Source organism: Candoia aspera, chromosome 7 (assembly GCF_035149785.1).
Source record: "Candoia aspera isolate rCanAsp1 chromosome 7, rCanAsp1.hap2, whole genome shotgun sequence".
NCBI lineage: Eukaryota > Metazoa > Chordata > Lepidosauria > Squamata > Boidae > Candoia > Candoia aspera.
The window spans coordinates 12,626,202-12,652,236 of record NC_086159.1 but is presented as its reverse complement, the minus strand read 5'-3'; the positions used below and the strand labels follow the sequence as shown (position 1 = coordinate 12,652,236).

At 41.5% G+C, this 26,035-nt stretch overlaps 1 protein-coding gene across 1 annotated transcript; it reads right to left on the bottom strand.

The window, feature by feature from the left end:
• Positions 1 to 1,197: 1,197 nt before the first annotated feature.
• Positions 1,198 to 10,569, bottom strand: RERGL (RERG like). Its single transcript, XM_063308594.1, has 5 exons — positions 10,484 to 10,569; positions 6,744 to 6,800; positions 6,344 to 6,417; positions 4,364 to 4,512; positions 1,198 to 2,776 (listed from the first exon to the last, which is right to left on the bottom strand). The coding sequence occupies exons 1-5, from the start codon at positions 10,533 to 10,535 to the stop codon at positions 2,494 to 2,496; spliced, it is 615 nt and encodes a 204-aa protein (XP_063164664.1). The 5' UTR covers positions 10,536 to 10,569; the 3' UTR covers positions 1,198 to 2,493.
• Between the last annotated feature and the right edge of the window lie 15,466 nt (positions 10,570 to 26,035).

The window sequence follows — 26,035 nt, the reverse complement described above, 5'->3', positions numbered from 1 at the left end:
AAGATAAGAAGTTCCAGGAATATATCAGAAACTGAGATCAGATTTCAAAAGGGACTCATCTATTCTTAGCTGTTGTTTTTGGAAGCCTGATATGAGGGGGGAAGCTGTGGATGAAATCAGAGAATGGAATTTCTGGGTTTTAGACTGACTGGGAAATTGGGAGTTGTAATCCAAGTCAAGAAAAGACTCCAGTAAGCTTTTCCTCCATAATCTGAACCCTAAATTGGTGAACACCACAGAGGATAAAATTAACTCTTCCATTTGATCAGTTATGTTTGCTTACTGAATAGCACAAAAAGGGCCTAGGTTCCAGTTACGCTAATGCAGTCAATAAAAAATGGTCAGATCTAATATTTTAAGGAAGTAGGGCCCATTAGAGATTCCATGAGTTCAGCATTTAATATATATATTGTTCTGAAAGTCAGTTCAGAGCTGACACCCAGGGTTTTGCGCTTCTTACTTTCCATCTTTTTCAAAAGAGGTGTCATGAGTAAGGATGTCGAGCAGGGGGCTCCCATCCAGACTGTCAGCCGCATGCATAGCACTGAGGAATTGGTCAGCCATTCAAAGAGACACAGATTGGGACCGCCTTAACCTTTGGGGTTTATATGTCTGGGTTTTCCCACGCTTCTTCAGTTTGTTAGGATTCCTGTTATGTACAAGCAATAAACATTAGAGACCAGTTCCTTGTCTCAGCGTGTTTCCTGGCTGTTAGGACAAGAGGCCTGTTTTTCTTCCTCAACATTAAGCAGCTTTAGAATTTCTTTGGGTGATGGGTTTGGCCTTACTTCATTTTTCGAAGGTGGCAGCGGGTGCTGCTATATATATTTTTTTCGATTATACATTGCTCAATCCTTCTGTGGTGTTTGATTACTCTGCTTCTTACTCAGAAATCACGTAGGAAGCCAGAGGGCTACAGATTACTTCAAATGCCAGTTAGGACACAAAGAAGAGAGATCAGCATCATAAGTAAAGTACAAGAACCCAGAATGTTGTACCACCTTTATGACAATGTCCTCAAAATGTTTTTTTCCCCTCTGTCCCCCCCCTTTCAGAAAAGAAATCCTCCAGTTGAATAAGAATGGTACTAAAACAATGCAGAAGAAAGTTTTAACACAAAGACATATGCAGGTCTTTGGCAAAAGCACAGCACATTCTGAGTACAGGGTTGACAGTATGATAAGGAATTCACCAAACTGAAATCAAAATGTGGTCTAATTTATTTTTCCCTCTGCAAGTGGAACTCTCGGTAACATTGGCTATTTTCAGCACAGAGGGCTGAGAACTGTCTTAATAGCAGCAGTGATGAAAACTAATGCAAATCCCTCACTATGCTGTACTGACCAATTTCATTGTAGAAAGAACCTGCGTAGAGAGAAAATGAACAGAAAATATACTTTGCCAGTTCGTGCTGAAGCTGCTCCCCACTTTCTCAAAAAAGCATAAATTGGAATGCTGTTTATTATCGGTCACCTCAAAGGGCAGCGTTGCGTATTTTGGAGAGTGAAACAGTCCAAATTTCCAAATGCATTTTACATCCTACTGTGGGAATGCAGAAAGCTTCTCTTTATATGTTACCCACAAGCAGGAAAAACAGCAAGAGGTGGAGATCAGATTTTTTACAAGCTTGCTTAGCCATATGCTACATTCTGTCCCCCGGTTTCCCTAAAAAGTCACCAGTCTCTCAGTAGTTTTACAATATTTAATGTAAGACCAGCCTTAGCAAGAAGCCCCTGTCTCTGCACTTAAGTTGTGCAAAAGGCAGTAAAATATATTAGAAGGAAACACTGATTATGTGGGATAGGGCTCTGCCACATGGTTGATTATAGCCAAAAGCTGGAAAAGGAATGAGGTGATATGACTATAAGCAGATTTTAATCTCTCCCCAAGTCTCTTACAACCTAACTAATGAAAGGAACTGTAGCCAGGAAAGCACATGCTTAAATTGATAGGAAAGTTTAACAACAGATCTGGAAAAGATGCTAACAGTTTAAGATGTTCTTCCTTTCCTCCTGCTTTGTCAGGGCCCTTTTGTGGTGCTTGGGTAAAACCTTTTCCAATTGTAAATTTTGGCCTGCCTGCCTTCCTCTCTCACAGACCAAAACAGCTTTGTTGTTGTTGAGATCAAGAATACCATAATCTAGACTCTGCACCACATATCTTTCCTGGGATTATTAATACCGCCTGCCCGGATCCAATTAAGATTCCTGGTGATTAACTTACAGTCCACTCCTTAATAACCATAGACAAAACTTTAGTATGATCTAAAGTCAACCTATTTCAATGAAAAACTATATTCCCATGAGGGTCACCAAGAGACTAGACTTAAGCGATGGCTTTGCAATTCCGGGTGGGAATAAGTCAATCATTTCTGTGACTTCCTTGCGAGACATGGTAAGATCTTCATGTGGACTAGATCCTTTGTGCATGTGCATATATATGTGTGTATGAGAGAGTGTCTTTTCTCCCTGCCCATTTCTGGTGGGTCTCCCACTAAACAGACTTCCTCCTCTTCCCAAACATGTTGTTGATCAGTTTGGCCATGGATTTTGAACCACTGGGCCGCCTCTTCTCCTTCCCCTTGGAATGAGCAGTGAGGCTCTTCAATGCTTTGGTGAACATAGCTCCCACCTCCTGGCATTGTTCTGCAGCTGACAGTTCACAAAACTGGCATCTGTAGTCCAGGGCCAACTTCTGTCCTTCATCCCAACCAACTTCTCGTATGTGGCACAGATCTTGCTTGTTCCCAACCAAAACAACAGTGCACTCCGATGCTCTGAAAAAAAAAAAAGTTGAGAAAAGGAAAGGTTAAAATAAAGAACCTTCTTAAGCTTAGCTCATTTTTATATCAGTTACTTCTGTTAACTGTTTTAAAACATTAGATCACCATGGTTATGCACCTGTATGAGAGGCAATATATTTGTATTTATTTAAAACATTTATATGGCCGCTCATCTTATACAATTCAACCCTGGGCAGTTAACATCAAACCAGTAAAAATGGCAGCCCTCCCAGGTAAACCAGAGGGGACATGACAAGTTACTTCTACTTTATTGTCAGGCTACATTAACCGAATCTTGCAAGTCTGAAAGTACTAATCTCCCACCATCTCTTTTTTACCACCTGCCAAGTTAGGGCAGATGGTTCCTAAATTTCTTGCTCTGTCCATTATTCAGTTGCAGGCTCCTCCCCCTTTTATCTGACTGTTCCCTAGGCAGCATCTTCCCCCCATCTTCCAGGGTCATCCTCACATTCCATTATAATATATTAAAAAATACAAACTTAAATCTCACAAAATTAAAGGCCATCACGCTCTAACCAAGGCACTATAACAACTTCACACCAGCTGCACATGTGCTGGTCTCAGCTCACCTCCTGGCCCAGTGCATGGGGGAAGAGCCAGGTCTTCACAGCCTTCTAGAAGGCCAGGAGGGTAGGGAGTCATCAAATCTCAGAAGGAAGGCTGTCGTATAGGGCAGATGCCACTACAGGGAAGGCACACCTCTCAGGCCCTCCCAGATGACATCGTTTGATAGAGAGGACACACACATGTGTATGTGTGCTCATGCCCAATGGAGCTCATCTATGTAATATATACATCCCCTTTTTTAAAAATGTGCTCATTTATATCATATTCAACATGTAATGCCTAAGTTAAAACCAACAAAGAATAAGATGTCTTCTCTATATGACAAGCCTATATTTTAACACAAATGAATTATCATTATTTTAAAGGAAGTATTTGGGGAACTGTTTTGGTGAAATTCTAAAATGTTTCTGTTAGGATCCTGATTGCTCCTTAGTGTTTTGGTTTGCTTTATAAGCAAGAAGAGTGAAATATGAGTAACTGCTGGCCATTTTCTCTGGAAAGTAAATGAATAACAAACTTTTTGACTATTGATGGTGACAGATTCACATATATGAAGACAAAGGTTGTGAAAAATGATCAGTCATTGGAGAGTTCTTTGCTTTTATTGGATGGGGATCTTCCTTCATTCTAGCAATTTCTTTCCCACACTGCAATTAAAAGCAGAGATTGAATTTCAGCTGGCTGTCAGTAGTAAATGTCACACCGTTCAATAAAACTTACTCTGAGGTAGCTTTGTCCAGCACTGCAGATACATAGTTTAAAAACCAGTTTATTAGGGTCAACCTATGTACAATTCCTATATGATAGGTCTGTGTGTAAGACTTAGACTGGCTGAGTCAATCTAGGTAGATACATTGCAATCAATTGGACTGATTGCTCCTGGTTTTCAATGGGTCTTCAGTTAAAGGGCACCAAGTCTGAATCTAGCCCCATTTCCCTTATGATCCACACAAACCTTTCAGCTTTTCTAATCACAGCCACTGGCTAACTTGCCTTTTGCAAGCTCCTGCATGGCGCTCACGGATCCTGTACAGCAACACTTTTGCAAATGCAAATGAAGTTCTGTCACTGATGTCATAGACAACAACAAATCCATCTGCCCACTGGAGTTCATCTGTGAGCAAGAGCTTCCCTTGTCGAGGCTGGAAGGCAAAAGGACAAGCAGTTTATACTGTACTTTTGGTTGGAAAGACACCGTTTCAGCCTTATTGTAACAAAACTGATTATCGGCCATCATGTTGGTGTCAGCTTTTAGCAACCATACAGACAGATTTTCTCCTGGAGGATCTGTCCCCAACCCAATCCTTTGGGTCTTCCAACAGTGCATCCATTCCCACTGTAGTTATGAGAAGTGCTAGTGCTTAATTTTTTTCAGATGAAAAGTTTTATCCCACACTTCTTATAAAGAAGTTAGCATGCATGGTTCTATTTGTCTTATTCCCATCATGACCTTGTGAGATAGACGACATTGAGAGATGGTGAGCAGCCCAAAGTCATTTAGAAAACTAGCTAAGTGAAGAGCCCCATACCAACTTTAATCCAATTCTCCAAATGGGTTTGTCTGCACACTGAAGAAAATCAACTTTGGTAGAAGCACAATCCAAAACTTAAACTGAACCCTGGTAAGACGGAATGGCTCTGAGCGTGGGGCTCTTTGGTTCATGGAGAATTGCCATCTTTGGTCTTGGATGGGGTTGCACTACCCCAGACAGACCCTGTGCGTAATTTGGGGGTTCTCTTGGACTCACAACCCCTGCTCAAGAAGCAGGTGGCAGTTGTGGCCAGGAGGGCCTTTTCACAATTACAAGTTGTGTACCAGTTATGCTCTTTCCTGGACCAACAGGCCCTGCCCACAGTCACCCACAACACCCTAGTGACCTCCCGTTTTCACTACTGTAACACAGTCTACATGGGGCTGCCCTTGAAAAGTATCCGGAAGCTTCAGCTGGTTCAAAATGCGGTGGCCCACATGGTTTTGTGCAAGTCCAGATTTGCACATGTGTCACCTCTCTTGCAGGAGCTGTATTGGTTGCTGATTTGCTTCCAAGTCCAATTCAAGGCACTGGTTATCACCTTTAAAGCCCTACATGGCTTGGGGGACAGATTATTTGAAAGACTGCCTTTTCCCAGTTATATCTACCTGACCTACCAGATTGGGCAGACGGGGTATATTACGGATCCCCCTCATTAAGGAGGTCCATCTAGTGGGACTGAGAAGAAGGGCCTTCTCCATGGTGGCTCCCTCCCTGTGGAACATCTCCCCGCAGAGATAAGATTGGCCCCCACCTTAACACTCTTCCAAAAGGCCCTGAAGACATGGTTTTGCCGGCGGGCCTGGGGATCCCAGGTTGATGTGGAGCACATCAAGTGGTTTGTGTGAATGTATTGTTGCCTCCAGAGGGGTGAGGTGTAGTGGGTTTTGTATTTGGGGTTTTACTTTTGTAAGCCACTGGAATCACCATGAGTTAGTTGGCCATATAAATCTCTTTAATAAACAAATAATAAAAATAAATAAATGAACTGAATTATACAATCTGCATCCATTTAAAAACCTGTACAATTTCTGTGAATTCTCTGCCTTGCTAAATCAGACCATCATTCCACATATTGTCCTATGATATGAGTAATCAACACCTTTAAAGGCACTTAGAAACATAGCTGTCCCTCAGGAGCAGGCCTAATTCTTTTTTAATACCATTAAAACAATTCACTGCCACAGGTTGTTGGGTAGGTGTTCCCCATCTCAATAACCTGTGGCAGCAAATTTTTCTGCTAACCATGGGTTGCAAAATGTTAACCCAATTCTCAACCACTTCATTTTAATGCTGGGAGAATTATGAAAATATGTTGAGCTCATTTCAGGCTTTAAGTGGGATCCTCATATACACTTTCATTCCACAGTTGCCTGAAGTCTTTAAGGAATGGTACGCTTCAAAAGCAGAGTGCGCCATTGACAATAGTTTTTCAACTTACTTGGGAACAAGGATCATATATTTCCAAGTTAATTTGCTTTCCATCCAGACACAAATGTTTTGTATAAATGCATTCTGTGAGAAAAAAGAGGAATAAACAGGCTGGGTAGAGAAGCCATTGTTTATACCCCAAAAAACAATATCACAAAGATTAATTGAGCCGTTGCCACCTCTTCCCTGTCTCAATCTGATATTTAGCCAGAAAATGATGCTAATCTTCAGTCCTAAAAGAAAGCCACAGAATATCTTTGTATTTTTCCTGAAAGCACAGAGCTCAGAATATTTATATGTTCTATTTTCCCATTTTATAGTATGACTCCACCACCACCACCACCACCACCATCTGGATAACCTGAGTGTAAATAAGATGCAAGGAAGATTCAAAGTTAGTGGAAACTTACCAGAATCGGAGGCATATTCTCCAATGAAACGCTTAGTCAGAAAGCGTACCGTAAGGGCTGAAAAGACAGAACAAAAGGCCCATGTGAGTGATGCTTAATAGTAGGCAAGGTGCACAGTCCTTGCTACTTCTACTTTGCCTCAGCTCTGAAAATTGTATATTTGTTCTAGTTTCCCAGTTTAATTGGCCAACAATGCAAGACTCACTTGGGTCCCAAGATGTAAACTGGACATAAACTGCTGGCACCAGAGATAATGAAATGAACAGTCAGAAATATTAAGGTGTATTTATGTGAATGTGATAATTCCTACCTCAAATAAGAATCTCTAAATAGACTACTACACAGAGGCAATGCCTGGCTTCACACATTGCACTCCGCTATGGTTTTGCCATGATTTATTAAAGCATATTAAGGCTACCTAAACTGGGCTGCAATAATATCTATAATGGCTCAATGGCAGCAAAGAGACACAGGAAATGTTGATCCTGAAACAACACCAAGCAACACTCAAAGCTAACCACTATCTCTAGTTTTGGAAGTATGTATTTACAAAGAACGTATCTCTAGATTACAGCCTTTTTTTCTCTCAGGCATATCCGGCTCATAACTGGATTATGAGTCAGGCTACAAGCCTATATATATTTTACCTAGGAAAAAGTCCTATTATACTCAGTGTAGGTGGATCATGTCTACACCTCAAAAATCAGGATTATTACTAGATGGCAGTTGAGAAACATAGAAAGCTTTATTAGCTGCCATCCAGTGATCATATTGTTGTTTGTTTCTGCCAGATGTCATATGAGTAACCTAATGTGGTTAGTTTGAGTAAACATGCACAAGATCACATAGATTTCACAGGTGTAAGCTGTTTGTTGTAGCTACAAATTCTGTTGCACTTAAAGTTGCACACCAATAAAAAAAAAAAAGAGTGAGTTTGTGGCCAAAGAATAAGGAGAAGTTCCCACATAGCATAGAAAAGGATGAATAAGCCAAGTGCTTTTGCAGTGGATTTTGACCTGGTCTAATGGTTCTCTTTTGTTGGATAGGCTGATTTTTTTTTCTTTTTAATCCTTTCAATCATGTCCAAGTCTCAGCAACTGCCTGGACAAGTCCCTGCAGTTTTCATGGCAAGGTTTTTTGGAAGTGGTTTGCTATTGCCTCCTTCCTAGGGCTGAGAGAGAGGGACTGGCCCGAGGTCACCCAGCTGGCTTTGTGCCCAAGGCGGGACTAGAACTCATAATGCCTTGGTTTCTAGCCTGATGCCTTAACCACTATACCAAAGTGGCTCTCTTGGGCTGACATTAGGGCCTGCTAAACCATGTCAGCTGAGTACTATTCCCTTCTGCCCATCACACGCTGCTCCTCAACCCCCATTGTGAGGAGCAAATGAGAAGCCACTACCACTTCCAGTTCACACCAACTAGAATGTGAAAACATTTCAAATTCCAAAAAGAAATGTCAGCCACTCCATGTTCACATGGCGCCATTCACCGTAAGAGAGCCACTGATAGTGGTTAAGAGTTATATGGATGGAAGAGGTATCTACACATCCATATTAAGCAGCCTGCATGGTCTAACCAGTTGCGTGAAGATGGCCATTGAAGCCCCATTGCTATGCATAGCAATAACTGGAGAGGAAAAAGAATGGAGAGGCAGAGAAAGGTAGCTATCTGGAATTGTATTTTCCAATATTGGGAAGGCCCAATTGAACATCTATTTTTTGAGATTATCTGTCTGTTATTTTACATGATGGAAGAACACCCAGGCAGTCTTTGCAGTGATCGGATTTCAGATCTGGTTGTTGCATCATGGATCTTCAGGTTATGCCTTGGGCTCATACAAAATAGCCTAGACTAGACTTGCATTTCGCTCTAAAAATAGAACATTAGAAGAAAAACCTAAAATTAGAAGGAAGACAGTTACAGGATTTATGTTTTGCTCTAAGCTATAGTTCATTTTTACCATCGTTTATTAAACAAGCCACTGTGGTTCAGTTCACACGTATTATGACATAAACCATGTTGCAGAAACCACTGGCTTTTCATATAACTTGCTAAGCCCAAACCAAAGAATCATTATTCTGGCTTAGCATGAAGGTGAATCCAGATGGAGTCCATTCAATCCTAAAAATAATCCTGGATTTTAACCATATTTTGTCAAACAAGCCATAATCATCTCACTCACTTATAACACAAAACCATAATGCATAGCTCTGTACATTATGATGACCCAAACATAAACCACAGCCTGTTTAGCATTATGCACAATCAGGACATTAATAGTTTTACAATCACCATAACTTACAGTGGGATCTTCAGTAAGATATTCTCAGCCTCCGTTAAACATAGTGAAAAGCAATTTTGCATCAGATTTGTTAATGGAAGTTTAAATTTACTGATTCTAAACAATATTTCATAACTTCTATCAGTACGTTAGTGGAATTATGGATTGGGAGAGTGGAAATATCAAGACTATTACTATAATTATTCATTTGTTTTCCAGTAAAACTTCAATGTAAGAGACCATGTGGGAGAAAGGAGCGTCTGTTAAACCCAAATGTCTGTTAAATCCAAATTTATATCATTTGAGTACATTTTTATCATTTGCAAAATTATATCAGTTATATCAGCTGACCAGCTGGGTACCTCATATACTTTGGAAATGTGATACAAGTGAATGATGGACTGGAAAAAAATGATTTTGCTTGTTAAGATAGGAGAAAATACAGTAGAAGAACAGGAACACAACGGATAAGCTGGGAGGAAAAGAGCAAAGAGATTGTTATAACGCATAATTTTTCAAAGGACAAAGACAGGTCAAGCAGGTGAGCTTCAGTCACCGCTAGTTAGACTTGACTGTGTGGCACCTAACTAATTAAGATGTTAAAGAACTGTAAAAAGGTGAGGAGGCCTGCAGAAATGTTGGCAATCATAATTATTAAGGTACTATCCCTGGAATATTTTTCATGAATTGCACCTCATTTGGAGGATTGTTTTTTTTAACAATGAAGCGTGGGATCTGGCTTTTAATTAATAAACTACACAATTTGCAACTTGAAAAAGTTATTTTAAAAAAAACTGGTATAAGCTTATTATCGAGATATCGTTTGCCATATCAGCTAAATGTATTTCAAAGGTTGGAAAATAAATTTGCGACCAGCAGTTAGCCTGTTACACAGAAGCTGCAATCTACTATCCATCTTTTAACAGCAAACAACAGCAAGACATTCCAGAGTTACTGGAGTCTGTTATTGCCATCAGTTGCCACCTGAGCTGGTCAGCACACAGCTGATTTGGGTGGTCTCAAAAAAGTGCTCAACTGGTTAACACTTGGATGGGAGACCACTAGGAAATCCTATGGCAGAAGGCCAGACTGGGGAGTGAAAACAGCCACCCCAAAATTAGGAACGGCAAAGCATTTCAATAAGCTTGCCAAGAAAGGTCTCCACAGGGACACCAGGATTACTGCTACTCTATCTGGGCTACTACAACAGTCCTGTACAGACAACCAGAGGATGTCAGCGAGGTTCTTCCTCTGCCATCTAGTGGTCGCCCGGAGTTTTGCAGGACTGGAGTGACGCTCAGCTCAAAGCGGACTCTTTGACCTGTTCCCTAATGTCCAGAGGAGCCCACATTGTACTCAGACAGCGGGTGGGATCCGGCCCGTGTACGTGTGCATAATTCCCTTCCTCCGCAGCGAGCAAGCCCGCCCGCCGCAAGCGCAACGCCGAAGCCACTTACCGGACTTGCCCGTCCCTTCGCTGCCCAGCACCGCTACCCGCACGCCATTCATCCCCGGCGCCACTCGGAACGCCCAAGTCAGCCAAAGTCTCACCTTCCCCGCCGGGCGCGCGGGCGGGCTGGCACGGCAGCGGCGACCCTGTTTGAATCCGTCCGCCGCTGCGACTTTGCCCCCTCCGATCCCCGGAAAGCAATTCGGCTTGACCGCGGCCGCACCGTCCCGCGGCTATATAACCTCCCGGGCTGCGGACGTCAGGGGGGAGTGTTCCCTGGCAACGTGGTTCCAGGACCCGCCCTCCCTTCGCGCCCGCTTCTTTCTCAGCCCGCGGACGAAGCAAGCAGGGAAACGGGTCGTCTGAATGGGTCACTTTTTTTCTGGTTGCGCGCCATGATGCTGGGTTTGGGGGTTGTTGTCTTTCCCCCCCTCCTCCCTTTGCCACGGTGTGAGAAGGAGCAGTCGCAAGAAGCGAAATTGCGAAGTTTCCACTTCTTTGGACACGTGCCTCTAACACGCCTTCCCGTTCTTCCCACGGTGGCTGGACTCGCACGAGACGTTTGAGCGGATCAGTTAAAAGACCCTGCCGCTGCATTTCGACAAGGGACTAAGCTTGATTAACGCCAACAGTGGTTAAATGGGGTGGGTGGCTTCATGGGTGGTAAAACCCAAACGTTACCCTTCTTTTGCGATCAGTCTGTCGTGCACACCCAGAAAATGGGTTAAAATAGTAACCAGGTTAAATGTGCAAGCCTAGCTGATAAAGCTTTGCTAACCCTCCCTTAACCAAGTTACCTAACAAGCACTAGCCACGGTGGATTGTCAGACAGAAGCTTCATTGAGTTCAGTGGAACTTATTTCCCGACAGTGTAATTATATTGCAAAGTAAATGGATCCTCCACGTCCAGAGGCAGCATACCGTTTTTTTCCCCCAGCCTAAGCCTCTACAGTTGTGATTGCACTAAAAAGATACACTCTTTTTCAAACCCAGCTCAAGTTCAAATGATTTCACAGATGCAGCCACGCAGTTATATGGGCAATAAAATGCAAATAATTTGACATCTGCCAGGATGTTTTTATTATTGTTAATCCAGTTTATCCTGCAGCTTTGGGATTTCCATTCAGCTACTAACTCAGGCTGACCCTGTTTAGCTTTCTGAGATCAGCCAGGTTTGATTAGGTGCTCTGCTGAACTACAGTGCCCATAATTCCCAGCAAGGATGGCCAACCCCCATGCAATATTATACTGTACATATTTCCTGGGCAATCTCACTGAACTCAGTGGGACTTACCTCTACATCAATGTACGTGCACTGCATTCTAGTGGGAAGTGTCACATTTTATACGGCATCAAAACCAAAGCGGGTGATTATGATTAAGAGTTCAACACCAGAACCCATTCAGTTAGAGAGGTGGCTGGGTTCCCCTTGACTGGATGGGTTCAATTGATAGCCACGTACTGGGGGTGCTTTCATTTGTATTTTTGCAGTGAGCAGGGGGTTAGAATTAATGACCTCACTGCTCCTGTCCAACTCTAGGACTATGCATGAAACTAGAAGACAATGTAATTCTAAATCATTTAATTAGGAGTCATTTCTGTTTCCTCCTTAATTCTTGATTAAGCCTTTGGTCTAAGCCAGAAGACTGTTGCTATATTTTTAACTTGGAGATGGAGTTCACAACAGACTTAACCAACACCTACTCCTGGTATATGCACAATGTAGAAAGCTTGGTTAGATTTAATTCAAACAATGGATTAATTTACTGTAGTAACCAAGTTAAATCCTGTTACACATTGAACACATTAGATTTGGATTTGGGATAGTTTGTGTGTGTAGGGACAGCACTGTCGTTCAAAAATATCATTCATGGCTTAGTGTGAGGAGTAAATGCAGTCAGTGGGGGCAATTTGACAAACCATGATTAAACAAATCATGGTTTAGTGCAATGAATGAATCTGGTCAGTTGCTCCTTTTCCCATTGTTCCCTCTGTTGACCCCAGAAGCTTTTCTGATGCTAGTTTATCAGGGCTGTACAGAGATCTGGATTCAAAAGGCAAAATGTGATTTGAAATACACATGGGAATGAGTCTTTAGTTTATTTATTTATTTTGTTTATTTATTCAATTTATATAGCAGCCCATGACTGGCTGTGAGGTTATGGCTGCCGTCTTGATGTTTCTGATCCCTCCCTGCTGTCACCTCTGGATGGGAAATTTAGTTCAGCCACAGAGGCTGTTCTGAAATAGGAGAGGAAACAGTCAGTGGCTTCTTGACCAAATACAACTTTTCAGTTAATGGCACCTTCTACTGAATCCCAGCTACCAGGACAAAATTGTGGGAATGAGCTATTCCCTTCCCATTCTGTTTGTGGGAACAAATGCTTTGCAGGCAAACAATTGGTCAATTTAGCCACAGGACTTGATCAACTTTTTGTCTGATCAGGCCCAGACCTACCTACCTACCTACCTACTTTCCTTCCATTTATTTTCTATCCTGTCTTTATTATTTTTTATAAATAACTCAAGGCAGCAAACATACCTAATACTCCTTCCTCCTCATATTTTCTCCACAACAACAACCCTGTGAGGTAGGTTGGGCTGAGAGGGAGTGACTGGCCCGAGGTCACCCAGCCAGCTTTCATGCCCAAGGTGGGACTAGAACTCACAGCCTCCTGGTTTCTAGCCTGGTGCCTTAATCTAAGCCAGGAGGTTCATTCCCAGAATATTTCCCCAGTCTGTAGCAAACCAGTAGCCCTTGGGATCCTCTCAGCAACAGGATCAGGCCCTGAGAAAAAAAGCATTACTATTCCTATGTTCCCACTCAGGAGCTGACATGCTGGAATAGATGAAGGTATAGTCTGCATATTGTGAGCTGTCAAACTTATTTTTAGTATTGGAATGCAAGCTCCTTGGCTTTTTTAGCTCCTGTGTTTACAGAAAAACAGACCGCAGACTGTGGGCAGTGCCTGCCATATAGCTAGGCCCTTCACATTAGCAAACGAAACCCTGTGATTCTCACTGCAAAGGAAGCATTGAATAAACTCAGAAACAGGGAAGGGTTGCTTTGAAGATTACAGTACTTTGCTGGAAGTCTGCTTCCTTGCTTATTTTGATATTCCATCTATGCTTCTTTTTAAAGGGGAGCCCATAATGTTATTTTAAAAATCTGTGTAGCTAATTAACTTGAAGAACACACATTAGACCAGTGTTTCTCAATCTTGGCAACTTTAAGATGTCTGGACTTCAACTCCCAGAATTCCCCAGCCAGCATGGGAAATTCTAGGAGTTGAAGTCCAGACATCTTAAAGTTGCCAAGGTTGAGAAACACATTAGACAGTGCTATTCTTCCCTAACAAAAAATCAGCCTCTGACTCCAAAATGGACTATTCTAGATCTCTTTAATTTACCATGTTAAAGATGACAGAAAAGTAGCTAATCTGTGAGTGATTTCTTGCTAATACCATTTTCCATTTTTGAGACACTGTTTTTTCCACTGTCAGGTGGAATTAAAATTAAAAGTGTGGAATATATTCCCTTTAGCAGTTCTGCAATGTTAATGTACATTTACTCAGAAGTAGCCTGTTCAACATTGGTCTTCCTGCTTCTGGCTTTCTACCATGTAATTAAGAATTACCCCCCTTCCTTGATTAAAATATTTAATTGAGATTCTCATTTGCTTTCTTTAATTAGTCATTTCCTGGTACTTTCTCTGGTCATTAGCTGCCTTTTAATTAGTTGACAAGAAGTAATGACAAGCAGAAATAACTAATTCTAGGGCCAGAAGCAGGAAGAACCCTCAACAGCATGTTTGATCATTCACTTGGAAAAGGTTGGTGCTGAAATTGTATTTAAGCACAAATTAGGTATTTTTTAAAAGACAATTTTGGTGATCTTGTCTGGATTTTCATTAAAGAGCGAATGAACAAAGGATATCCTCATTGGAGGAAGCAGATAATGTGGAAGCTAACCAACTTTCGAAGCTGAAAATAAGTATGAAAAGGTAATGATAGCCTGGTTTAGAGCTGACTTTTTTCTTCGCTTCACTGTAGTTTAAGAAAAACTCAGCTCTTCCTCCCAAGGTTCCAGCACTGTGTTGAAATATCTTCTCCTAATCTGCATTATGGAATGAAATATATACAGTATCTGTGTTGTGCATTGTTCTATCTTGATGTGCACCCCAATTTACTTGGAGAGACTGGCTACGTGGTTACCTCTAAGGCAACTTAGCAGAACTATATGACATGCTAGTCAAGTCTTAACGTGGGGACCTTATATACATGGGTTTAGCACTTTTCTGAAAGTGTGCTAGATCCGTTTTTAAACACAGGTCTAGCACACTTTTTAAAAAGTGCATATCTGATGCTGCACAGAAGTTAACTTAGTCAAGTTTTATCAGCTGAATGTTGCTATTCTGTCATCAATAGCCACACGTTACAGCTTTTCCATTACTTCTCTCAACAAAGAGTTTTCCTTTTTCATACTTCTGAATGTTTTACTACTTTGATAAGGGTCAGTGTAATGGGGTGTGGGAATGACCTTGGGAGATGAGGAAGAGCCGCAGCAAAGGGAACAGTTGGATAAGAGGCTGCTTAGCCTGCAGCAGGAAGGTGGGTGTGGCAAATGCTTCAAAAGGGACCCTCCCTAATTTCTTGGGCTGCAAAGATGACAAGAGAGAAATGTACTTTCAGTCTTGCAAGATTGATGTCAGCCTTGCGATGTAGTCCAGACAGGAAGCATGCCCAGATGAACTAATTCTACTGTATTGTAGGTTACATTAACAAAATCTTGCAAATCTGAAAGTACATTTCTCCTAGTGGGATCCTTAAGGTAACGGAGTGTCCACATGACATGCTAAACCACAATTTGCCAACCATTTTAGCCTAATGTACTTTGCAAGTCCAGTGTCTTCCATGAACCCAGAAAATTGGTTTGAGTAAATTATGGTTAGCGTAACCATAGTTAAGTAAGTCATGGTAGTGTAGCCAAAGCCATTGGTGGATTAGAGAAACTATAATGTGCCATATTGTCCATAAATAAATTGTCCTTCAAAGATAGACAGAGTTTAAAGAGTCTGAAAGCTGGATCCACTCAGTAAAGTTCTATTAGCATAGCCTCTGCAGGGACCAGGGAAGGCAGTGCCTCTTTCCATATGATGCCTCATTTCAGAGGACTGACATAAGGCTATTCTGCCCTGCAGCTTGAAACTCTGTCCTGTGCTGAAATGTGCTGGAAATGAAGCTGAATTAAGAAACTGATGTCCAGATTTCAATTCATAGAATCAGTCATAGACACCTTGGTGGTCTTCTAGACCAATTCCCTACTCAGTGCAGGAATCCTCATCAATCTGAACAAATGGCTGTCCAGTTTTTTTCTTAAAAACCTCCAATGATGGAGCACCCATCACTTCAGGAGGCAGGCTGTTCCAATTCCTCCTTCATTCAAGTTTGGATCTCTCACTGTCAATCTTCTACCTGCTGCTTCATCCTTCAGCTTCGGCAATGATGCTGTTCTGTTGATTCAGACCCTGACTGGTGGAATTCCTTCATTCCCCACATGCTTGAAAAGCAAGCATTAATTCCTTTCCTATCTGTGGAAGGGTCTTTGAGGATATGCGGTCTCTCTTGATAAATAAAAAAGAAGGCTCATGCAAAGGTTTATTAAACTTATATACCACCCATCTCATTATAAAAGTGACTCTGGGCAGCTTACAAATAAAAGTTATAAAACCATTATGAAAACAGAAAAAAAACACAAAAATAGAAGAAGATAAAAGAGGGAAACTAGAAGGTGGAGAGATCATCTTTAAGCCACCAACCTCCCCCAGGGCTGCCTATCACTCTTGCATCCCCAAGCTAGTTGGCAGAGCCAGGTCTTGATGCTCTTCCTGAAGGTCAGAAGAGTGGGGGCCAACCTCACCTCAGGGGGCAAGATGTTCCACAGGGTGGGGGCAATGGCAGAAGAGGCTCTCCTTGGCTCCCGCCAGTTGGAATTCTTTAGTCGATGGGGTCCATAACACGTCCTTCTTCTGTTGGCTCTACTTTGTATTTTACACCTTCCTATGCAATGCATTCACCAATGGACTGATGGGAATGTGGTGGTGGTGGTGGTAGGGCGTTGAATTAAAACTCCATTTTCTTCTTCTACCTATCACATGTGCTAGGAGGAGACACTGGCAAGGAGTCTTTTCAATTTCACCTAGTTAAAAAAAGAGAAGAAAAAGGTCCACAGTGAAGGTGTTGAAAAAAAATCATGTCACCCATTTCCTAGGAAAGATCACTTCAGAAGCAGTTAGGCAGCCCAGCTAAAATGGGAGAGGAGGGTAGTGACCAATAACTGGAGGCAGAGTGTGTTCCCACCACAGAGGACTGGAACCAATCGGAGTGGGGGCAGTTCCTTACAGCAAAATGTACAGTTGCCAAATTCTGTGTTGCTGCAATGAAAATAAGACAAAACCAGACAAAGAAATAACTCCCTGTTTTAAAAAGTGCTTTTAAATTTGAAATATCTTAATTAATAAATTGTCAGGGGATATATATGTTTACCATTATTTCATATTTCCTAATGTTCTAGGCTCACACCACTAAGGTAACCAATGTGTTAATATAGTAATAGCAGAGTGAACGCTATATTATTATGTGATATATCTTATTAGTCAGTAGTATATTATTGTATTTCTTTGTTTTACTTTGCTTTTCTCCTTTTAAATTTTGCTGGTCATCGGCCGAATAAATATGATTGATTGATCTGATTACAGCAAAATGGTGCAGCAGGCAGACCTCATAGTGCTTTTTTTTTCAGATGGGGTTGGGAAATTCTAATTTTGACATAGGGCAAGAGAAGATAGGCAGCAGTTGCCTTCACAGTGGGCTGCGGATGATTTGAGCACTCAGGGATGATGGAGAATAGACTGTGGATCCCTCTTATGTGACAGAACACTGCCCTATCCCTCTTAGATTTGGTTATGGGCCATCAAGTCATTTTCGACTCCTAGTGACCACATAGATTTTAGTCATCCTTACTCAAAGCTAAACATGCCCAGTTCCCTTCATCTCTCTTCACTGCATTTAGATTCCAGACCCCTGATCCTCTTTTTACCTTTTGTGGCCCCTGTTCCAGTTTGTCTGAACCTTTCTTCAAGGGTGAGATCCAGAACTGGAATCAGTACTCAAGATGGGTGTCTGAAAAATGCAAAATTAAATTGGCCTGTTGCTTCCTGCAGCTTCAACCCTTGCAAACTCCTATTCTCATCCCTTCCCCCATGGCTTCTTGAAAAAAAAAAAATCCAAATTCAAAAATCCTTTTCACAAACCAGACGCTGGTTTCTGAGTTAAGCGATCTCACAAAATGCTGTTTCTGGCATAGTTCTGGCTATGGTTTGTAGTCCCTTTAAGATTAATGTTTGATCTTCTTGCGTGGTTCAATTAACCCAATGATTTTGGGCTGCCTTTTTGTGGTTTTGCAGTAGAGTGATGCTAAAACAGTTCCAAATACAACCTGCCAAATTTCTTCCTTTATGACTCCATCCCAGACACCCAAATACAGAGTTTATTGTTTACGATGAAAACAAGTACTTCTGAGCTGAACAAGGTGAAATGCCAAAGGAGAGATAGAAGCTATCTAATAAGAATGACAGCATCTATCATGTTTATGTTACTTGTGTGATGCAGTCCTGAGTCAGAATTTTTCTTAAAATAAGGGAGAGAAAAAAACAGGCAAATCCAATTAACGGAGCACCTACTCACTTTGCCTGGTAAATTGCCTTTATTTCTACAGGAGAACCTCAATTTTACAGACATCCATTCAGCAGACTTTGGATGCAACAGAGAAAAATCTGAATTCAGATTGCTTTGCTAAACAATGGAGTTACTCATTGTTTGTTGAATCAGTCCAGGCAATGTTCATACATTTTATGTAAATTACATAACTGTTAGATAATTTGGGTTAAAATTACTTAGACTACATGAATTCAGATTTGACAGACATTCTGTTTTAACAGACACCCTCATCACCAATTGACATATAAAACAGAAGAGACACATTAAATCCAGGTTTTACTGTATTTCTGCCTTCCACATTAAGCTATGTTGCTAAAATGCTATGCAAATATAGCATCCTGAAGTCTTGTTAAACTGAGCAGAATCCCAAAAGTAATATTGTAACTTGATCTTGTATGATGGATTAGTCTCTATCAAAGAAGGTTTTCAAATAGGCTGAATGCAGCCATATGGGCCATAACCCAAGTTAGAGTTCTAGGAGCACAGTTTAAAAAAATGGAGAAGAAAACCCCCAAAATTCTAGATAAAATTCAGAAAAATGCCCCCCTAGGTAGGGACACTCCATAAGCCACATATTTTTGACTTAGATAGCCAAACCATCAGAAACAAATCTATTTGTACAATCATGGAGTTGGATGGGATGATTTAGCCTTCATGTGAACCTTCTGCTCTGTGCAAGAATCCAGTAAAGGCAGCCCAGAAAGATGACCATCTAATCTTCAAAGGCATCCAATGGGTCTGTTTAACCATGGTTTACTGAATAAACCACAACATGCAAAACCGAGACCAAACTAACCAGATGGTCAGCCTAGCGCAGTGTGTGAATCCAGCCACTGTGTTGCTTTTCAAAAGCCTATAGAAGTGACTTACCATTTGCCGATGAGATTGTGATTCTAAAGCATTCATCTCTTCATACCAATTAACCAAAAAAATCCTGCTTCTAATTGAGAACAGTTGTCAGATCATTAAATACGGAAGGTTGTTTTGTGTGTCCTAACATGGTAGTTTATCACTTTGGGGAGCTTTTCCTTTTTATTCCCAGCAATATCTCCGCAATTAACAAAATTACACAGACCCATTTAAAATCCACACAGCTACTTTGTAGGCATTGTTTTGTGAAAGAGCATTAGAAACATCATTGACATTCAGTAATGTTGAGGTGTGTTACTAATTATTCCCAGCATGAATGCCTCTGGTACTTATGATTCATCATGAATACTTATGATTTGGTAATCATTCTTTTTCTCTCTCACACACATTCATGCACAATCTTCTTAGACCAGAGTGATTTATTGTTTTTCAAGCTAAGAATAATCCACTAGTTGGGCAACAACAGCTAATGCATACCACCTACTGGTTATAATTATATTTAACATTTTTACCCCTTATAGGTTATTAACACTTGCCTGAGATTCAGCTGTCTATCCTAGTGCAAAAATGACAAATCTTTGGTTGCTGATGGCTTCCTTTTTTGATATAGAAATCCCTGCTCAGTAGGGCTACCATATCTGAGCTGCATAAATCTAGATGGCCAGTAGATAGCAGCAACCGTCATTTCCTTGTATCTCTTTACAATACTGCCATCTACTGGCCTTGCAGATTCTTAAAGCCTGGATCTCTCTGCTGAAAAATGTGTGGCTATAACATAGCTGCTTTGTGGTCTTTCAGAAGAAAAAGCAGAACCATCAAATTTTTTAAAAGAAAGATGGTTCCTCATAAGGACCAAGTTCTATGAAGTTATAAAGTACTCCCCAGCATTCTCAGTTCAGCTTTGTATCCTGCAAAATCTGGCATGGGAGTCCTACTTCTGAAACAAGAAGACTAAGGGGTCATTTGAATCACTATCTCTAAGGTTTTTTTTTAAAGATAGCATTTCTTTCTTTTGTTTTGAATTAAAAGAGGTCCTGCTATCTATCTATCTATCTATCAATCAAGCCATACATCAGTACTAAAGCTTCCTCAGCTTTATTGGCTAGGTTCATACAGTACATCAAGTTAAGCCAGGATTTCTTTAACTCTGGTTTGCTGAATAAACCACAAATGGTTAAGCTCAGGCCATCTGCTAAGCCCAAAGCACTATATTAAAATTTTTAAGTCTGTCAATTTATGGTCCTCTGGATTTTTGCAGATTTATTTCCTTATTGTATATCTAACCTGCTCCATTCCTGAAGAAATGGAGTGAAAGGTAAAAGACCAAATTCCCATAAAACAGTATAATTAAACCAGTAATTACTCCCAATCAGTTCTGGCATGATGGAATAGAACTTTTTTTTAAAATAAAAACTGTTACTAGAATTTTTAAATTCTGGTAGTTGAAGTCCACCTATCTTAAAGTTGCCAAGGTTGAGGAATACTGGTACAGAGAGTAAAGAAGATTGTGATGGAAATGGGCAACATCCATTGCCAGGGGCAACTGTCCTGTTTCAGGTCTCAAACTTGCACACAGTTGCTAGGTGAGGAAAGCAATTTACTCAAGGCTGAGTAGATAACAGCAGACAAGGGAAGAAATGTAAATCACTGAAGTGTCTTAGAAAGAAAGCTTGCCTTTGGTGGTTTCACTTTCAACAGGAGCATGCAGAACAGTAGTCAAACTCCAGTCCAACGTTTAGACAGCCAAGTCAGGTTTATTAGCCAGTCCAAGGTCAGGATTTCACAAGCAGGATTCACAGGAATGCCACACCAGAGCAGAAAATCAGACAGTTGTTTCCCACAGAGAAACATGGCTCAGGGCTACCTCTTAAATCAGGCTGCAGCCAACTATCTTTAATTAAGAGAGTTACTCCCTTGCTAGCAAGGGGCCTCACTGAGTGTCTCTGCTCTGCTCTCCAGGGCTTGGAGGCTGTACGCCATCATCTGACTGCTCCAGCTGTTCCTTTGGTGCCTGTGTTTGATCAGCCTCAGGTGGCTCCTGGCTAACATTCCACTGGTTCAGAGTCAGAGTTCTGGGCCATGACAGCAACAAGGGGTAAAGCATATTTTAAATCCACAACAGGCAGATAATATTTGGAAGCGGATCAGACAGACCCTTCCTGGATTCACTGGAATATAAGAAGAGGGAGGAGGTCCAGGACAATCGGACTTGCAAGATTCTCTTATTATAGCTAACCTCAATAAAAATAGTTTTACTTTTACTTCCTGTGGAGTTGATTTCTTGGTCTGGTCTACCTAGTGGGGCTGACGGCTGTCTTGGAAGTCTGATTATGTTTTACCTTCTGCTGTGTGTTCCTTCCAGTGCAAGATAACCCATCATTATCAGTATAAAACCTACAGCAAGTTGGCTTACTTTTATGGAACACTATTTTTAACTTTATCTTTAAAGGAAAGAAAAGGGGAAAAAGCATGTTCTGTTTGGGGCCAAATGTTGCTATTTTGGCTGTGATGACCAGAGAGTTGTTTCCAAGAAAATAGTGGTGTCTTTGCCATCCATCTGATGAGTGAAAAACAGCCTTGATTTAAAATAGCAAATATCCTGGAACCCAAATAAAATCCAGTTAAAGCAATACATGAATGCATTTACCTTCCTAAAAGGCCCAGGCATTTCTGCTGAGATGGAGTTTGTTGTTTCATACAATCATTTCAGGAGAAAAAGAAACCTGGCACAAGGCCTTTGGACTCTTTTGCCTCATTTATTTAGAAACAGGAGTGAAGCCAAAACAGGAGGGTTTGCCAAGGTCTGTGTCCCTTGATTCTATTTTTGGTTGCTTCCAAACTAACCTCATCCAAATCCATTTTAGGGAAAATATTGTTCATGCACCATTTGCTTCATTTCTGAGTTGGTCCAACAAATGTATCTCTGATCCTCCCTGATATTGTACAGGTAGTCCTCATTTAATGACCACAATAGGGATCGGGAAATTGGTTGTTAAGCAGTGTGGTCATTAAGTGAGTCACCATGTGACTGGACCCAATTTTGTGACCATTTTTATGACAGTCATTAAGCAAAACCAACTTCCCCAATGGATGTTTTTTGCCAGAAACTGGCAAAAGAGGTCGCAAATCACAATCACGTGACCGCAAGATGCTACAACTGGTTGTAAATGCCAGCTGGCTGCCAAATGCCTGAATTGCAATCACATGACTGCAGGGATGGTGTGACAGTTTGCTATGGTTGTAAGTGGTGAAGTCTTGAGTATGGATGGTGAGCAGGAGGAGGCCCCTATCCAGGGGGGAAAACACATGCGTAGTTTAGAGACTTTGAGCTGTCATTCAAAGAAACCCAGAACAGACCCACCTTGACTTTTGGGGTTTATCTGGCTGGGTTTTCCCACGCTTCTTCAGTTTGGTAGGATTTTCTGTCTACTATAGCAGTTAAATAAAACACTAGAGACGTTCTCCTCATCTCAGCATGGTCTTTGCTTAAACCAGGACAGGTAAGTACAGGTGGTAAAGCATATTTCCCAAGGCCATTGTAACTTCGGGCCATCATTAAACAAGTGGTCATTAAGCAAGGACTACCTGTAATGCACAGCACACGGGGGTGCTGATCAAATCTGACCCCCCAAAAAACCACAAGAATCCCAAATGGGCATTTGAAGGGGGATCAAGAATGCTTTGTGCATGCTGTTTTATCAGTCTGCTGGAGCACCTGGGTCCATTAATAAAACACTACACAGATTGAACCTTGATGTGTCATACGCAGGGAGTTCATGCCACCTGCTTAACCTGCTTACCAAGTTAATCCATTTTTTTCTGAGTTTCCACAGTATAATGAGTTATACCTTGACTTAGTGAGACCTAGCCTGTGGCTAAGCTACAAGAAAACCTAAGGGTATACTTTGTTAAGCTTAACATGTCGCTGCTAGGTCCTTCTCTGACCTGGTTAAGTATGTTATGTCAATGCAAGCATAGTTACATCCAGATTACTTTTGCTTTGTTTCCCTTCTCCTTGCAGTATTTTATTACGACTACTGTACATGATGCAGATATAAGGAAACTGAACACTGAACACTGAAATGTAAACATTCCAATACAGTAATGAATTGTAGAAAACTTCGTATTTCAGCAAAGGTCTGGAGCAGTGTTTCTGAACCTTGGCCACTTGCAGATGTGTGGACTTCAACTCCCAGAGTTCTGGGAGTTGAAGTCCAGGCATCTTCAAGTGGCCAAGGTTCAGAAACACCAGTCTGGAGAAATAGATCTTCACACAGAATCTGAGACAGGATCATATCATTAGTCATCAAACCGTAGGCTAGAATATTTAGCAGACCAAAGGATATCTGCAAGCAGTGGGGCCTTCAGACTAGTAGGGCAACTGCAGTCCTCCAGAGGTGAGTAGGTAGGTAAGTAGGTAGAGCAAGCTTAAGTTTTCCTGGGGTCATGGACAAATTTATATAGTTTGCTTCAGTGGTATAGATCTGATTTGCCATTGCTTTTCCCAGCACCACTTTTAATTTCCCAGCAAGCCTGGGATTTCCTGATGGTCTCCCCTCCCAGTATTAACCATGTCCAACTCCTTTACTTTTCAAGATCAGGAAAGGTTAGTTAGATGCTTGCCACTTCTGGACTCTCAGGTATTGTTTTATTGTGTCTTCAAGACAGTCTTGACTCCTGCTTACTACATGGACAGGTTCCTGCATTTTTCTTGGCAACATTTTCAGAAGTGGTTTGTCATGGCTTTCTTCTTCCTAGGGCTGAGAGAGAGGGACTGGCTCATGGTCACACAGCTGGCTTTGCACCTAAGGCAGAACCAGAACTCATGGTCTCCCAGTTTCTAGCCTGGTGCTTTAAACACTACACCAAACTGGCTCTCCTCCAGATATTCCTGAACTACAATTCCCAACTTCCTTCATATTAGCCTCTTCTTCCTCCTCCTAATTCAAAAGCTGGTCAGTTGTCCTGCATACAATTGCATTTCAAAATTCTTAATGGTCTGCAAAATGTTATTTTTCTACCAGTGGCATGAGCTGATCCAATGTACCATACCAAAAAAAAAAACAACCCACACCCTTTTCCAGAAATACTGGCTTGACTGTGGAGATGAGTCAAAAGCAAGGAAAGATAAAGCTTTTCTGTGCTGCAACTTTGACTACTCTCTCCACTTTGGCCCCTGATTGATGGACTCCCCTGCTTCCTTTCTTCCTTCTTCCACACCAGTTGCATGGCTGGCTGGGGAATTCTGGGAGTTGAAATCCATGCCTCTTAAAGTTGCCAAGATTGAGAAACACTGGGCTATAGTAACAGAATCTTGAAAGCCTGATGGTGTTTTCCCTTCCCTTCCCTCTTATGCTCCAATGAATTAGGGAGTTCTGAGTGTCAGACTCATAGGGTGAACCAGATAGAAATCACAACCAGATGAGCTAATTCTCCTTTATTATAAGGCTACATTGAGAAAAATCTTGCAAGTCTGAAAGTACAATCCTCCCCGTCCCCTTTACAGCCCAAGAAACTAGGGAGGGTCCCTTCTGAGCCTCTTGCCCTACCCAGCTGCAGGCTATGCCCCCCTCTTATTGGACTGTTCCCCAGGCAGCATCTCTTCACCCCATCTCCCAAGGTCTTTCCCACATGCCATTACACTGAGCTTCTTTCTAACACTTCCTCTGTTTCCTGGGTTTAAAGCATTATCTCTCTTTTTTTGGTAACTGTTTCTGCATAGTTTCTCCAAGGTCATCTCCATGGCCCTCCACATTTGTAGAAGACAGAATGAAGTGAAGCAGGTGTACCAGTGGAGGGGAGGAAAGCATTCTTTTGGATGCAGAGCAAGAAGACTGAGGTGGAGGTGGCCTTTTCAGCAACCTAGGGGCAGGCTGAGGACAACATCATCCATGCTTGTCTTCCCAAACCATCCTCAAGCTGGGCAGGCAGAAAATATCCAACACAGGGGTGTCCAAAACAGAGTAGATCAAGAAAGGTCAAGATGGTGGGTGCAACTACGCAGTTGAAGCCCTGCCCCTTTATAATATGCCTCATACATGTCACACGTGGATAAAAAAGGAACAGCGCTTCAATCATGTGATTGTGCCTGCCATCTTGACTCACCCTGCTTACATGCAGCTGGATCAGCCCTAATTATCAAAGCCAGAAAAACTCCTTTTGTAATTAGGGCTGTGAGGCTGTAATGGAAGGTTGGATCTGAAAGCGATTTGGTTGAATAAGCCCATTTTATCAAAATTTCTGAGCTAATTCATTGGGCTAGACAATTAAAATGGAATCATAAATTGGAACAGAATTGAAAATCCAGATTGGATCTTCGTTGATGCACACAGTCCAGCTATAATTTGCATTTTTCAATCACAGGTAGCTAGCCACATTGATGTTCTCCAGTCCTTGAGTGGTAGAAGACAGAATGAGGTGCAGCAAGTGAATTTATTTATGATTAGATGTTTGTCTCACCTTTATTTTTGGTCAACTCAAGGCAGAATATATATATATATATATATGATGCTTCTGCCTCCTATATTTTCCACAACCACCTATGAGGGAGAGGGACTGGCCCAATCCATCCAGTTTCTATGCCTAAGGGAAGACTAGAACTCACAGTTTCCTGCTTTATAGCCCAGCACCTTCACCACTATACCAAACTGGCTGAAGTTCCAGCTTGTCTGGAGGACACCAGGCTGGTGAAGGCCACCAAAAAATCTTTTTATTAGGACTAAGTTTCAGTGTTGAATGCTCAAACCTGTTCATGAGAGATGTCAATATAATTTATTTCTCCAAACTATCATTATTTCCAACTCACTAGTTTAAAATTCTTATGCAGAGCCTTTGGGAACTGTAGTTCATAAGCTATAAGGCTAAACATTTATCTGGATAAGTGAAATCAGGTCCTTTAATATTTTAAAAGC